A 16,646-nucleotide genomic window follows, 5' to 3' on the forward strand; every position below is an offset into this window, starting at 1 on the left:
TGAAATTTAATGAAATGCAAACACCCTCCATCTGTTTATAAATCCAATAGGATTTTTCTTTCCTGCAGTTGTCCAACTGTAAATGACAAATAAATGGTCCAAATAGAAGGCTGCTACTTCATTTATTAGCTTTGCGGCTACATTATATTAAGAACTGAAGGGATCACTAAGCAAGCAGTCAATCAGAAACTACTAAGTAGGGCTGCTGTTGTCATCACCCTCACTCCATCCATCCATCCTCGAGGCATGATACACTTGCCTGCCCCATACCGCTTACAAGCTAGTCTAAGATATCCAGAAATCTAGGTGCGGACGCATTTTGGAATGCATGTGCAGTAATAAAATGCGTATGTTTAGACAGCAAAAATTGACTTTCATGCAACTTTAAATGAGGCCCTTTATTCACAAAACTAGACTTCTGTTACTATGTATGTCTCTTTAAAGCAAGCCCCTAAAATACAAACTTTTTTCAAACTGTACAGTTCATGGCCAAGGGAATAACTTTAATATTTAATAGAATTTAATAAACCTTAGTTTGCTTTGGGGGGCTGTGAGATGCGGGGAGCTATGAGCTTAAGGATATAAACCGAGTGGGTGGGGGCCGCACAGCAAATTGCTGGTGGTCTATTGCTGAGTAGGAAGATGCTTGATGTCCATGTGGGATGACATCACACACGTGCAGATCCAGTGTAACAGCGCAGGGGGGTGGGTTGGAGTAAAGAAAATGTACAAAACATAGTAGGTATTTTATCGGTGGTACACATAATCACATACTCACTAGCATCATATGTAGATTATATACCTGCCTCTAGCTCATCTCTGAATATGTACTGTACCACTGCCAGCATAAGTAATCACTTGATAAGTGAAGAAAAAAACAATATTATTGCAGATATATATTTCTATGCTATCTCTACCTGAAGAAAATAATTGTTAGTCCTGTACTTCAATATATAGGCCACGGTTGTCCAACTAGCAGTTCGCCATAAAATGTTTTGGCCCCCCCACCATCAAACTTCTATGGCTCTAGTACAGTGGTGGGGAACAGGTGGCCCCCCAATCCTCCAACTGTAGCCCTCAGGGGTGTGTTGCGATCAAAGGATTGCATCCTATTTGGGATCCGCTGTCGGCTTCCTTGCCAGTAGGTGGTCCAGTCAGTGGCGAGATACAGGCAGCGATTTGCAAGGCTGCCTGTTGCTGAGTGGGTTATAGACTGTGGAGGTTTTCATGAGACTTCATCATGCAGTGATGAAATCCACCCAGACTGATGTCAGCGGCACCATGGAATCAGGATCAAGTTAAGGTAGCAACAACAAGCAACAGACTTAACGTGTTAATGTAAAGAGTACACATAAAATACATAAATTATACAGTTTTTAAGTTGTTGTTTTTATGGGGTTTTTTTAATTAATGGGAATTTTGGTTTCCTTACTTCAACATTAGAGTGTCATAGCAATAGCTGATATGTGCCTTCAAAATACAACCTTTCATCTGCAATTGGTTAAAAAAAACAAGTAATAGTAATATTTGTAAAAATTGTAATATACTATACAGCCTGTAAGTTAATTGTGTTCCTGGATATCTTATGGTAAGTTACTTTTCAAAAACTACAGGTACACACACTGGGCGGGCTCGTGCGCACAGGGACACACACACTGGGCGCGCGCACAGGGACAGACTGGCAGTTACAGGAATGCCCACTGCATTGTACGGCAGTTAATAGGATGCTCTTTGTATTGTACATTGTAACCGCATTAGAGGGAACAGATGCAAACTCTTAGCATAGATGGTGGTGTACAGAAGCAGAGGAATCACACAAGTCCAAGGTTCTGGTACAATTTGCCCCAACCAGTTTTATTAAACAGAGAAAACAAAGAAACTTTCAAATTAAACACCTTGCCTGTCCGGCACTAACTGAACACACACATACACCATTTCCAAACTCCTCCCCAGGTTTGAGAGACTGCATGTCCAGCCTGAATGCTTTTTAAACACCCACACACAGGGGCAGTTTCAAATCAGCCTACACTTAGGCTGGAGGCCCAGAAGACCCAGAATGGGCCTGATGAATGGAGCCCACCCTCTCTCCATTCATAACCCTAGGGACCTGTATCAGTTTTTTCCTACAAGTGAGAAACACACTTTAGGAAGCTTTACACACACACACACACACACACACACACACACACACACTTTCCCTGGGGTTGTATTATCCACAAGGCAGAAAGCCTGGGACATGTAACTCTGCCATTCAGCACTTTTTCAGTGGTTCTGTCACAATATGTATCCCTAGTGCTGGCCAAATTATCATGCAGAACAGTATAAACCTTGCAATACAATTTGTATGTTACATCCATGGGAGTATTTTCGTTTAATTCGATGATGAAACATTTTTTAATTGTTAATGCTAGTGTGTACAAGTAATCACAGTTTTATTTAAAAGTATGTTGGTTTTTTTTATATTTGAAATCCCACCCCTAACCCCAAGAAGAGGAGATTGGGAGGAATAGAGGGCATTGGGTGGGTATAACCTCTTCTTGGGGTGAGGGTACACATCACCATGGTTGGGACACCCTAAAGTTTTGCATACAGGTGGGCAGAGGCAAAGTGGTTTTTTTCTTTCATTTTTGTTGTTAAGGAGAGTTTTGGAACTGGTGGGAGACCCAACTACTTTTAAATTAATGGTAACTCTGGGATCTCCCTGCAGATCAAGTTGCTCCACTCACTGGTGTGCTGACTCTGCCTGCTTGTGTTTGCTTTGCCTACTTGTGTGTAGAGATGCTCACTGACCCCCGTGTTTTGGATCTGGATTACCTTCGGGTTTTGGTTTTGCCAAAACCGCCCTTGCGTGTTTTAGTTTTGGTTTTGTTTTGCTATTTTTTACAAAATTAAATTTTTGGGGCTAAAATCACATAATTGAGGTATTATTACCTACATTATCATTAACCTCAATAACACAAATTTCCAGTCATTTCCATTCAATTTTGACCACCTCACAGGTCACAATATGATTTTCATACACTTTCAAACAAAGATTGTAGCAGTTCTTGCCAGTGATAAGAAAAAGGCCATTGTCATGCCTGGGCATAAGACCAATAATTCACCTCTTATGTGTGCAATTATTTTTACACAAATCCTGTATAACCATTTGTAGCGTTTTTAAAGCCACACTCAGTAGAGGTAGAGACCTTAACCATCTAGGATCCTCATCCATGTTACGCCATTTGAAGCAAGTTCATGGAAAGCTGTTGGAAAAATCAGAAACTTATGTTAAAAAAATAACAACAAGCAGTCCAGCATCATCTACATCCCTTCTCTCATCTAGATCCCAGCACCTGCAATCTACACCCCCAACACCTTCATCATCAATATCCCCAGAAGTGATGGGAGTTAGTCCTGCATCCAAGTTCCTAATTTTAGATGACTCCTCCACTAACCATGATTCCTCTGAAGAATTATTGAGTGTTAGTCCGTTGCTGCTGCTGCTGGGGGTGGATCTTCAACCCAGAAGAAGACTACTAGTAGTTTACAACAATTGACTGTTAAACAATCCTTTGCTAGAGGAAGAAAGTAAGAAAGCTGTCACCCAGTCGCAAAGCGGATCACAGACGCCATGGGGACTATGCTAGTATTAGATCTGCGTCCAATGTCCACTATTAATGCAGCTGGTTTTAGACAGTTACTTGAGATCTTCTGTCCCTATTACCAAATTCCATCACAACACCATTTTACTAGAAAAGCTATTCTACCTCTACCAGAAGGTTCATAAAAATGTAAGTACTGGGCTACAAAATGCATTTCTACCCACTGTACACTTAACCACAGATATGGGGACAAGCGGAACTGGGCAAAATAAAGATTATATGACTGTGACAGCCCCCTGGGTTGGTGATTCGCCTTCACCAGCAGGAACAGCAGCAGCATGTACCCAAGTACGTCACATTTTTCAGAAGTAGGCTACTCTATGTATCAGCGGCTTCAGTAAGAGGCATACAGCTGACAACCTGTTACCAAAAAGTAAGGGATGTTATTGCAACATGGCTGATTCTGCTTGGACTCTCCTGAGGATATGTGATTTCTGATAACGACACCAATATTGTTAGAGCATTACAGCAGGGGGGAATTCCATCACATTTCCTGTTTTGCTCACACAATCAACTTGGTGTTACAGAACTTTTAAAAAATGACAATGACATGCAGGAGATGCTGTTTGTGTCCTGAAAAATTTAGGGTAATTTTCGGAAATCTGCAACAGCATGTAGGAGAATGCAGCAGCTGCAAGAAGACTAGCATTTGAGGGGAATGTACTTTTGACCAGCGAAGTAGTCACCTGTGAAGAGAGTACAGACACGGTTAGCTTGAGTCAAGTGATTGCCTTAATTATACTTTTTGAGAAGCAGCTAGAGAAATTTTATGGATGAAATAAAACTAAGCAAATCTGCTAACTATATTGTAATTGTAGATCTAGGACTTAATTCGCTTCGTCAGGATTCAAAAGCTATCAACATCTTGTAATGACGTCTACTCCTTCATTTTCTCTGGCAACTGTTTCTCGGAAAAAACTTGACTTTCCCAAGACACCCAGTGGTGATGCAGATGAGTCAGCACAACATTTTGACATTTGCTCTGCTGTAAAAGAATTGCCCAAAAATCGTGATGGCTCTGCCATAAAATGAACTACGAATTCCATGAGGAAGGCCATTATCGGCAATAGCATAAAAGTACACAGACTTCTGTGATGGTGGAATCCAGCGGGCCTGAATTAGTATTGTTTGAGGAAGATGTACAGAATGATGAGGGTGAATATGAGGACAGTGTAGATTGCAGGTGCTGAAATGTAGCTAAGAGAAGGGAGCTACCTGATGCTGGTATGCCTGGTAATATTTTGGGTAGAATGGCATCTTGGCAATTTTATGTTTTTCTACAGTAAACTTTCACCTTTTTTAGAGAGGTTTTTTTCTTTAGAAAGGTACAAGCTTTTTATTTACATTTTTGTTTCCCTGACTTAAAAACACTATGCACTTGAACATAGGCTTTAGCACATGAGGTAGAGGGATTAGTATCATCGTGACTGAGACTGGAGAGTGACAACAACAATGTCGCCCCTCCTGTTTCTGTATGAGCTATGGCACAGTACAATGTCACTGGAGACTTTTAAGAACACTGACAGCCTTATTACAATTTCTGTTTCAGCACTGAACCCTGCCACCTCTCCTGTTTCTGGGTGAGCTATGGTACGATAAAATGTAACTGCAGATTTAGACCAAGCCAGGCAGACCTATAATTTCTATTTCAGCAATTACAATTAGCAATGGAGCACTCGTCTTTGGGTGTATATTAGACCCTACACTTATTAGTGCAAATTCAGAAAAAAAGCCTGCAAGGACTTGTAGATTACTATTTCAGCAATGACCAAATGACCAACACAGCTCTTCTATAAGGGTATATATCAGACCCTACACTTTGTAGTGCAAATTCAAAAAAAAAGAGTGCAATGACTGGTATATTAGGATTTCCGCAATGACAAATTCAGCAATGGAGCTTTCTCTAACAATGCTACCACCCCCCTCTTTCTCTTCTATCACTTTGCCTGCCAAACTGCTGTATACTCTGTCCTACTCCTTCTCTGTCCCTCTCTCAAATGGCGCTAGATCGCGGTATTTGTAGGTTACAAAACTCCCGAGATCTGACGACGTCACAATGATGTTTTGCCTTGTTTTGGAATCCGAATAGGCGCAAGAGTACCGAGCCAACTCGGCTCAGTACTCAGAACCCCAAAGTTCAGGTGGGTTCGGTTTTCACTAAAACGGAGCCCGCCCATCTCTACTTGTGTGTTAGCTTGGTCGCTGTGACAGGCGGACTCTGCCTATCATTGCATACCATTGCACTTGCCTGGCCTAAACCCGATGTGACTAGGGCTAATGGAGTGCTAACTCTGCATAGTATAGGCCCCACTTATCATTTATTTGCTCCCGCCTACATGAGTCCCCTTTCAGAATTTTTTCCAGGGCTGCTTTAAAAGTTCCCAATCCGCCTCTGCTCCTGCCCCTATGATTCTATGACTACCCCTATGATTCTATGTCCACCCCATGTTCACACCATCAAATAATGAATAAATTACATTCATTTTCATTACTCTAATGCAGATGGTACTGCTTCAAATCGTGCAGAGTGAGACACTACATTATTGTCCATTTTCTAGGACTGGATTTATTTGTTTTTGTCTAAAAAATTGCAGTGCTGAAATGTGAGCATGCACACAACATGATTTATATCTTTAAAGAATACAGAAAAGAAATGCAAAAAAAAGCAATTACTTGCAGGTATTTCATTTTTGACTCTTAACTATTGAGTTTGTGCATGCTATTTGGAAGACTTGAGGAGAACTCCACACAAAATCCAGCTCACTGTCTCCACAATGTTGCTCATTTCCAATATAAGGATTGTTTGATGTACTTGGTCACGTAGTTCTGCAGAACAGCAAAAATTATAAATGAGACATATATGAAAAAAGTACAATTTATTTCCCCCTGCTTGCCTCAAATGGCAGTGCAAAAAGGAAGTGTGGAATTTAACAATGTGAAGAAGAAATGAATGCGTTGTAACAGGAAAAAAAATAGGTCTATCCGAACAGATAATTTCTGCTGCACCATACATTACTGATACCAGTACTGTACCACTAGGATGGTATGCAGTTGACAGCTAGACATTAAGTTGGTAGACATTCAGAAGGTTGACAACATTAGGTCAACAATTGAAATGTTGACAGTATTATGTTGACAATTCACATGGTCGACAATAATATTAGGTTGTTAGGTTGACAATTCAAATGTAGACAGTATTATATGGTTAGGGATAAGGTTAGGGAAATGATTGTCGACCTAATAATACTGTCCACATTTGAATTGTTGACCTAACAATAGTGGGGATGTCATTATTGTCAACTTTCCAACCCTGTCTATGTTTGTGGTGTCCACCATATAAATGCTGATCATATGACTGTATGTAATAAATGTGCCTTCAGGTTTTTATTTTTATTTTTCTTGCCAAAAAGTATGCACAGACTTCTGAGTAGCAGGCCGGCATGACATGCTAGGCTGAGTTTCATTGGTATGAAAAGTGACCAATGCCAAGTTGGGTTGCTATGAAAATGGTTGTTCTTGTCAGATATTTGCTTTTCAATGGTGCTTAGCTTGTGAAGTTGTTCTGCATAGTAGCAGTACTGGGGGGAACGGGACCTAAAATGAGCTCAGGACTCCTAAAGAGAGAAGGCAATGACAGTATAGTTCCCTATTACTATGGTAAAGTGTTGTATAACTTAAGGATGGAAAACTTGAATTTAATAAGACAAGTCTAACTGCCTGGGTATCAACTAAAATTGAGACTCTTGGAGAAGGCAGTGAACATTTTTTATGTAATCTGGTGCCCAATTTCCTCACACACTGCAGATGTAAGTGTATCATCCATGAAAAGTCTTTATAATGAATTGTGGAGAACTTTCAACTGCAGCTATGTAAATAAACGAAGGCATATGTCCAACCCTGATAATTGGTATATGGTAACAGACTTCACTTCCATAATGAGAGCTACTTATTTCCCTCAGAAGCCCCACTCCACCCTACCCCCAATGTAGCCAGACATCATTCTATTCTATTGTCCTGGAGGTAATCTGGGCGGGCGGTGAACACACACAGGTTAATTGCCACATCCCCTGGACTCCAGGGGATGGAGGCATGCATAGCTCTAGGATGCCCCCAGCTCCCCTCCCAAAAAAGCTCTCAGTTGATGCGTTGACCTACCAGGGAGTTGGGACTAATGTGAAGACCACCAGAACAGCATGACTGTTACATCTAAGTTGTTCCAGATCGGAGGTATGCTTACATGTTTGTATGTTATATTTCAAAGGTCTTCCGGTTATGGCAACAATGCAAGCGCCACTGCATAAACTACTCATTGATGGGAAGCATGGAAAAAAGCTAACTGAAGAGGACCAGAGAGAGATCCAGTTTGCTGTGGTATGTGTTTCATGCATGGATTCTTCACAATTTTTACTAAAATGTTGTAGTAGACACATTATAATTTGTGGAGTTTGTTTTGTAGCTCCCCTGTGTAGTGCTCGTTTTGTAGCTCCCCTGTGTAGTGCTCGTTTTGTAGCGCTTGTTTTGTAGCTCCCCTGTGTAGTGCTCGTTTTGTAGCTCCCCTGTGTAGCGCTTGTTTTGTAGCTCCCCTGTGTAGCGCTTGTTTTGTAGCTCCCCTGTGTAGCGCTTGTTTTGTAGCTCCCCTGTGTAGCGCTTGTTTTGTAGCTCCCCTGTGTAGCGCTTGTTTTGTAGCTCCCCTGTGTAGCGCTTGTTTTGTAGCTCCCCTGTGTAGCGCTTGTTTTGTAGCTCTCCTGTGTAGCGGTTTTCCCACGATACTTTCATTATTTAATCATTTTTATTGACCCTTTTTGTGGTAATGCTAAAGGTCATGGGAATAACTAGTTTTCAATAGAAAAATAAGTTAATCCTATACATGTTATTCCCAAATATATTATACATTTAACTAAACACATACATTCTAATTACAAACAGGATATTGGACAAGAAGGGCTAAGTAGCCATTATTTTTTAACTTGTAAATTAGATAAATGGCTACAGAGAGACAGATAGATATTCTTTTTCCAATGATCGTTGCTCCAAATATCATTCAACGGGGGACCATTTTCTATATATTTTAACAGACTGCTGTACCTACAGTGGCTTTACTCCTGGGGTAATTCAAATTACAGAAAGACATAATTTCCATGACTTTTTGAATATTGGCAACAGTAGTTTGGCTGATTGGGGGCATTGTCACTAGAGAAAGGAAAATGCTTCTTAATTCATAATTCATATTTCTTCTCTTGGCAACTATTCGTCTTTTAGAGAATGCAGGATTCAAAAGCAGCATTGTACCCCAATTACTCTATGGCAAAGTGCAGCATGATGCCTATGTAGGTGTGTCCTGATGCTAATTTGCTGACATTTTTGTCTTTGCATAAAAAAAGAATTATCAAGATTTAACCACACATGCAAATTACAAGCTCAGGTGGAGACCTCTGCCATAAGTCACAGTAATGTACATATCTTATGAGGATTTGATGCAAGACCTGGACAGCCTTAAAGAAAACCAAGGGGTAAATGTATCAAGCTGAGCGTTTTCCGGCGGGTTTGAAAAGCGGAGATGTTGCCTATAGCAACCAATCAGATTCTAGCTATCATTTTGTAGAAGGTACTAAATATATGATAGCTAGAATCTGATTGGTTTTTCAAACCCGCCGGAAAACTCTCAGCTTGATACATTTAGCCCCTAGTCTCTTCCTGTCTATCCAAATTAATAATTTACCATAAAAATATAGCACATTGTCTACATACACTATACTCTCTCTTGAGTAAGTCTCCATTATTCTTCAGCTGGCCTGCTGTGAACTATATAAAATGAGGTCACAGAGCAAAGACTTTTTTTTTCTTAACCCTACTAATGATTTAAGTCGCAGCCTACCACTCTTCCCTAGGCCCAGGTCCCTGTGGCCAATACACAAATTAAGGCCTGCACACAAATACATGCATGGAGGATGCTACACACCATTGATGGGTATTGTAGCTTATTTTTTCCCACCAATCCATAACCATTATGGTTCCATAGATTATTTTATGGTCTCCCACCATGTCATGCTGTTGCATGTAGAGGAAGAAATTGGTAATTTTCTCTGGTCAGATCATGGCCCAAGTTACTTTACTTTTCACCCATAAAGTTTATCCAGCCACAACTGGACATGGAGATTGATTGTAGTATAGCTATGTAGTGATGCTGTCCAAATATCTATCCATAATTACATGCTAAAAGCTCTGTTCTTGATTGTGCGCTAGATTCTTTGTCATTCATTAGAAAGCTGTTTGAATGGGGATGCAGAGAACTTGTGTAGATGAATTCCTAAAATTCTGGTATAAGGAATTGAATGCAACTAAGTACATGTAAAAAAAGCCTAGATCGGGTTAACCCTTTCAGTAATATCCTCCCTTTTTACGCATAACCTCATTTTTTGTTTTCTCACAATCCTTAACTTTACTGAGGTTCTCAAGTCCTATCTGCATGATTGCTTATGGAACATTTGTAGGCACTGTTTATTTGGAGGTATAAAATGTTCTTATTTTTGAGGGTTTTTGGGGAAAAAAGTGGAGCTGCAAAGGATTCATTTAGAAGCCGTATCACACCACAGAGCACCAAGACACGCATTGTTTGAATTATTAGCATTTCTACAAAAATAACTAATAACGTGCTGTCATCTTTAACTAAAAAGTGGCATTGCCAGACCAATCATCTAGACCTAATGTCTTAAATGTTTCACCTTGACCAATGTATTCTACATTTCTAGCAGAGCCCAAGAAACCAGCTCCAAAATTGTTGCATGTTCGTACAAATACCCAGTGATATTGCATACGCTCTTCCCTGGAATACTGGGCATTGTTGGCGCTGGGGGCTAAGATATATGTATCATTTGTGGTGATGTCAACTTATTCAGCCATTCTGGGTAAAGGTGCTAGACATTAAACACAAGGTCACAGGCTACACATTGGAAAATACTATTGAGGCCCTGTTCCTTTCTATGCTACTATAACATTTTTAAGTGTAAAATGCGGCTATCAAAACAAGTTTGGCTTATGTTAATAGTTAATTAGGCAATATCCATTACCACAGTAATAGTAGGACGTAATACATATATTTACAACCTGTTGCTGAATATTTCATCACTTTAGTCTCTTCCAGATTGCATGGTCCAGTGCTATGTGATTAACAGCAGCACCGATAAAGAAAATGTTGTGATTGGCTCATTGGTAAACAAAATACCTTTCACTGACCCAAGTTGTGTCCCAACAATTCTAGAAGTTTTACGACACCAAGCGGCCTACAATACTCTGCTTAGCAGCTGTATGTCCAACACATTAAATACTAAAGGCAAGTATAGACCTAAATAATTGTACCAGAAAAAGTTAAAGTAGAATGTGGTTGCTATGGGCAACACCACCTTTTGTATGCCTTAAATTGTAAAACCGTTATCAGAAATGTCTCCAAATGTATTTAGTCGCAGATGCGTTTTTACACATCCTTGGCAGAGAGTCTGGACTCAGAGGTGTAAAAAGTGATAACACTTAAATCCAATAATTACACCCGTCAATAATCCATGAAGTATATGGTCAAAAGTGTGTTATTACATTGCTAAATTTTGAAGTTTGTGTGTTTTTATAGCATAATCTGTGATAATTTCTATATTGATTTACTTTAGAAGTGTTTACTATTCTGATGCTTTATTTATAAAGCACCAGTTTATTCCACAGTGCTGTACAAAAGGGGAATATAAAACACACATTAATAACAATACAGTAGCACAATCTTAGACAAAAGTTATGAGGGTCCTGTTAATTAGAGTTTGCAATCTTACAAAGGGTGTAAGATAAAGGGTATACATGTATATATTGAGGATTGGACTGGTCAGTTCTCAAGAATTTAGGATAGACATCAAATAGCAAAGACTAAACTAGCCATATAACTGATTTACAGCAATAGTGTGGCAATTAAGTGTTTAAAAGAGCAGATGTTGTGAGGTGGGGTTATGAATGGGGGGCCTGGGACAGGATAGGAACTCACACTTACCCTACACACGACGCTGGTCTCTGGTCAGCCTCGGGAGAGTCGCCCTTCTCCTCGACAGTGTATGCGCGGAAAAGGATGTCCGAGTACCCGTACACAACAGGGGAGAGAGCCCCTTGTTTCGTATGCCAGGCACTAGTTTTGCTGTAAAGGGGTGGGGTGAAAAGCGGGCAGGACAGTTCCGCAAGTTGAGTGCACCACGGAGAACAGCCCTTGCCAGAGTACACTCACGGAAGCTTGTCCACTAAGGTGACTCCCTCTGTCCCTCCTACTCCAGAGGGTTCTCACTGGCTGGGGTCTTACAGTGTCCTTGTCTGCTGACCGATGCCTGTAAACAGAGCACAAACTCCCTACCTAGGCTGTCCCTATCCTAACTGCTGCTACGTTTCTAAACTCGCTCGCGCACCAAACCCTGACAACTATTTGGCATACACAATCCACAACAAGAGATGCACAACGCAGCAATGATACAACCAAGAGGACGATCAGATAGAGGGAGAGGGTACAGTATGCAGCTACAATACAGCGTATAGACACTAGGCGATACACACTCACTATGGGCGTTATGCTAGGGGTGGCCTACTAAGGTGTTCCTGGGGTAGGGGGTACAGGCCGGGGGACATAGGGAGGCCAAGGGGCTAAGGTTGAGGCCTAGGGTTAGTGGCTGTGGTTCAGGCCTATGGGCAGTTGCTGTGGCCTAGGACTAAGCTTAAGGGAGAGGAGACTAGGGATGCCCGGTCTAAGGGTTAAGAGGCCAGGGATGGGAGCTGGGGGTGGAGAACTGAAACTACGCTGGGGCACACACACAGACAATGAGCACCTACCTGTTTCTTCCTGGTCACTGAGAGTCCTTCTGAAGCTGCTCTCCCCTGTGGACCGGCTGTACGGTCTTCTTCCTTCCCTTGTGGCTGATACTAGTGGGGCACTCTTTCGCTGCTGTTTTTCCCTTACTCTGCAGGAAAACACTTTGTTCTGGAGTGGGCTCCAGCCCCACTGTCGGCTGCTTCTGCTGCTTCAGAGCTGCCTCTGTGTCTCATAAAAGACTGCTCCTTTGTTCTCACTTCCTCTTCTTTTTGAAAAGCCCGCCCGGATACAGGGGGCTGAGCGGCACGTGATTGATGGGTTGCCTGAAGACATCACCAAGGCACCACCAACCAGCCGGGGATGCTGCCTAACAATGCTGGCCACGAATCCCACAGTGCCACCAATGGATCTCTGATTTGGTGAATAGGAACTTTCATATAGATGGCAGGAAAGACAGACAAATGATTGTTAGACAAAATGATAACCTTCCCTGAAGATGTGTGTTTTCAGCAACTACTGGTGGAAGTATTATCGCTACTGCAGGGGATGCAGGGGCTAGGATATGACCTGTGCCAGGCAATGCTGGGTAACCCTCCAAAGGCCTCTGCTCTGCTTCTTCTGAGCATGTATGGCACCGGAGCATGCGCAGTGCGGGCACCACTCTGGACCTCTCTGCACATGCTTTGTATCAGTGCATGCTCAGAATAGGCCTCTGCTCTTCTGAGAGTCCAGTAGGATGGAGTTGCATCACTGGGCCCTTTGCCAAATTAATGGAAGTCCATTAAAAATGAGACATGCCAACCCTCCAATTTGCTGCTCTGTGGAATCTTGTATTCCAATATTTTGGAACTATTAAAGTTAATTTATCAAAGAGGTTCACAAGCACAAGTAATAGAGATGAGGGGCAATTCAATGGGTATCCATAGTAACCATATATGCTGTAGAAAAAGTAACAAACCTTTAAAGTAATACAATTTTATATGTGAAAAGTTTAAAAGGTGGATACAGACAATGTGTTTGCAACATAACATTCTAGCCTTCCATTGGTTTCACTGACTATTTTGTAATGTTTAAATTAAAAGATTCCATACTTAGAATTGAGTGACACAATTCATATATCCATGTTCAAAACTTTACAGCTACCTTGAATTACATCATAACTGCATAACATTAAAGTTAAAATAGAATTAAACACACATCCATAGCAGCAAGTAGAGAATATTGTCTGTGTGTGGTGTATAGGTATAATCAGCTTTATGTCATAGTAGTATTTGTATTGTGGTCTCCCCAATTTTGTGTGTTAACTATCACTATGCCCTTAAGTTCATGTATTTTGATAGTGGGCTTGCACAAAGTAAAATACTACAGGTATGTCCTGATACGTTTTTCTTTATTTTTTAATTATTTTCAAACATTGCCTTTATGTGAATGTGATGCTTCTAAAAATATCTCTTAAAGGAATCTGTTTTCACTATATAAATACATTAAGTGATTTTTGTGATATAGAGAAAAAAAAACAAATTACTCCCATAGAGAACAAATAAGACCCTAACATCTATGTGAATATTTCCATGTAAATTCTTATATTTTCAACTCTTGTGTGCTCCAATTCTTCATATTTTTGTTTCAACATCCAGTGTGAGCAGGTAACAAATCAAGAGAGGAAAAAATCCAAAATAGTGTAATACAGTCACCGTAAAATGTAGTCGTCAATATAATATTGATATGATTGATGTATACATTTATAGTGATGTTCCACTTCAGCTTTTTAAGGATGGCAATTAGGACCTCCCCTGTTGGTATCAAACTCACCAAAGTTCTAATTTAGATGAGCCTTTAATATGTATCTTGAGTCTCTCTGTAGTATAGATCCTCAAAATTATGTAGCTCTCTTCTCTCATCAATGACTCATATTCACAATATCCACAGCAATGAGGTGGGAAATCAAGTACACAATGCTCCAGATGCGGCCAGGTGGGGCATCTGGCCCAGTTGTGTGCTACCAATTCTAGTTGCACAGTGTTTGTGGCGTTTCTGCCTCCCTGCTTAGAAAGTTTAAAAATTATTCTTGGTTAGACAAGCCAATATAAATGTCTCAAAAAATGTTGGCCAACAACCCTGCCCGAGTCAGAATATTTGTATACAAGGACAAAATGTCCTTGAATACCAATCCTTTTTAAAATTGGAAAGCAATTTTTGTTTATCTACAAAGTTAGAATTCAGATAGAAATCAACATGGGAAGAGAAGCTGATCACAGGTTTGTCCCACCTGTCCCCCTCTTTCCTGCTGTAGTAGAGACTTGCCTGTGTTGATTTTATTATTCATTGTTAATATTCTGAAAAACTTCAGTTTTTTGGTATGTCCAGAGGCTAAAGTTTTGCTATTTTTGTCAGTAAATGGGTTTGAGCAACATGATCTGACTGTTGTAAATGGGGATTTTGTTTGTCAGAAGCACTTTGCACTTTGAAGACCTTTTTTTATATTTTTTCACATTTAAATTTAAATGGGTTACCTTGAGTATCTGCTTCAATTGGTGATTCCTGCTTTCAAGGTTAGCTCAACTGCTTTGTGTTATATGGCACAGTTGTACTTTAGCGTTTTCGATAAAGCTGGGTACACACTTCAAACATTTCTCCGGATATGAAATCCTTAACGGTTTAACCAACAATTAAAAAAAAACAAACAAAAAAACCCACAACAGCCCCGATATGCATGCGATTCATGCATACACACTAAACACATTTTACATGATTTACCTTCAGATCTTCATAACCATCAGCAGAAAAGATTGTCTCTGCACACTCCATAAAGATCTATGGAGACTGCAAATGGTGAGTGCATTCACACTGCAGGATTGGAACGGCATTGTTCCATCTTTAAACTGAACTAAAAATCTTGTTCAACGATCAATTGAAACAATGCAATGTTCTTTGGAATGATAATCATTCGTCATTGGAAAGTACACTAATGCGATACCGGGCCAAAAGTATGTTTAGTGTATGATCGGGCTGATAATTGGCTGAAAACCCTGTAGTGTGTACCCAGCCTAACTGATAGTATAGTTAAATACTGGTTCAATACTTTGCACCACTTTTAGCAAAAGGCAGAATTATTGCATTGGCTGTTGATTATTAATGCTGAAGTATTTTGGATTTTTACACTGTAATATTCATTTAGTGTCTACACACCTGCAGCAGGTCTACTTCATATGCTTCAGAACTTAAATAGATGCTAAGTGTATAACCTGAGACATCACCAGGCCTAAGCTAGAACTAAAACAGAATGGACTACGATCAAACTTGCAGCTCCATAATGTTGCTTTTTCAGTGATTGTGCCATCCAACCTATTTAAAAATCTCCAAATATTTTTCTGACCAATGATAAAATGTTGTAATATAGTCAAACTGCTCTGAAATAAACACACTTTAAAATTTTGTGATTTGTGGACCAATCAACACTGGAAACGTTCAAATGAAAACTGCAAACAGCACGCATGGTTACTTCTCTGTCTGCTGGTGCTTGAGAGCTGATCTAATAAAGTATTATAGAACGCCAGCACAAACTGTTGCAGTTGCTAATACAGTAAGGTTTCCATTACATTTGCTTATAGACAGGGACACTGTAATATAGGTAACACATTATTTTGTGGTCCCTACTGCTTCCATCCCCACAGTAACAGATTGTACTCCATTAGACACTATTTGGCAAGTGACAAGGGGTGAGAGGGGGGAAGGGGGCATCTCCATCCCCAGGCAGTTCTCCAGGATAAAATTTGCCAGCCAGCCCCTGCATATGCCACAAACCACTGTGTGTATATCCTGAAATGGGTCTGCTCTATGGTTTATGTGGGGAAATAGGTTACTTTTAAGAAGCTCTTTCAGAAGCCTCTCAGTGATATACGCCAGGGCTTGAAAAAGCAATAAAGGAATGAGGAACTGGATGAGGACAAACCTGTGGCATTGCACTTTATGAAAACACATCAAAACACATGACCTTAAGGGCATAGTGAATGAGATATTAAACCTATCAAACTTGGGTGAGGGTAGGACTGCAATAAAAAGCTATTACAGCCTGAAGCACATTGGATTTACACTTTTTGGGGTGGGATTCTTGGTAGGTAGGTTTAAGCAATTATGTTGTAGATATATGTATAATGTATACATTTAAATCTGTT

At 40.4% G+C, this 16,646-nt stretch overlaps 1 protein-coding gene across 1 annotated transcript in view; it reads left to right on the top strand.

The window, feature by feature from the left end:
• LOC142157700 (mediator of RNA polymerase II transcription subunit 1-like) overlaps positions 1-16,646 on the top strand; it is a 74,645-nt gene that overhangs the window by 44,405 nt on the left and 13,594 nt on the right. Inside the window, exons 13-14 of the mRNA XM_075211280.1 lie at positions 7,906-8,015; positions 10,776-10,974. Of these exons, the coding sequence (XP_075067381.1) occupies positions 7,906-8,015; positions 10,776-10,974 (309 nt within the window). The remainder of the gene's footprint in view (positions 1-7,905; positions 8,016-10,775; positions 10,975-16,646) is intronic.

Source organism: Mixophyes fleayi, chromosome 5 (assembly GCF_038048845.1).
Source record: "Mixophyes fleayi isolate aMixFle1 chromosome 5, aMixFle1.hap1, whole genome shotgun sequence".
NCBI lineage: Eukaryota > Metazoa > Chordata > Amphibia > Anura > Limnodynastidae > Mixophyes > Mixophyes fleayi.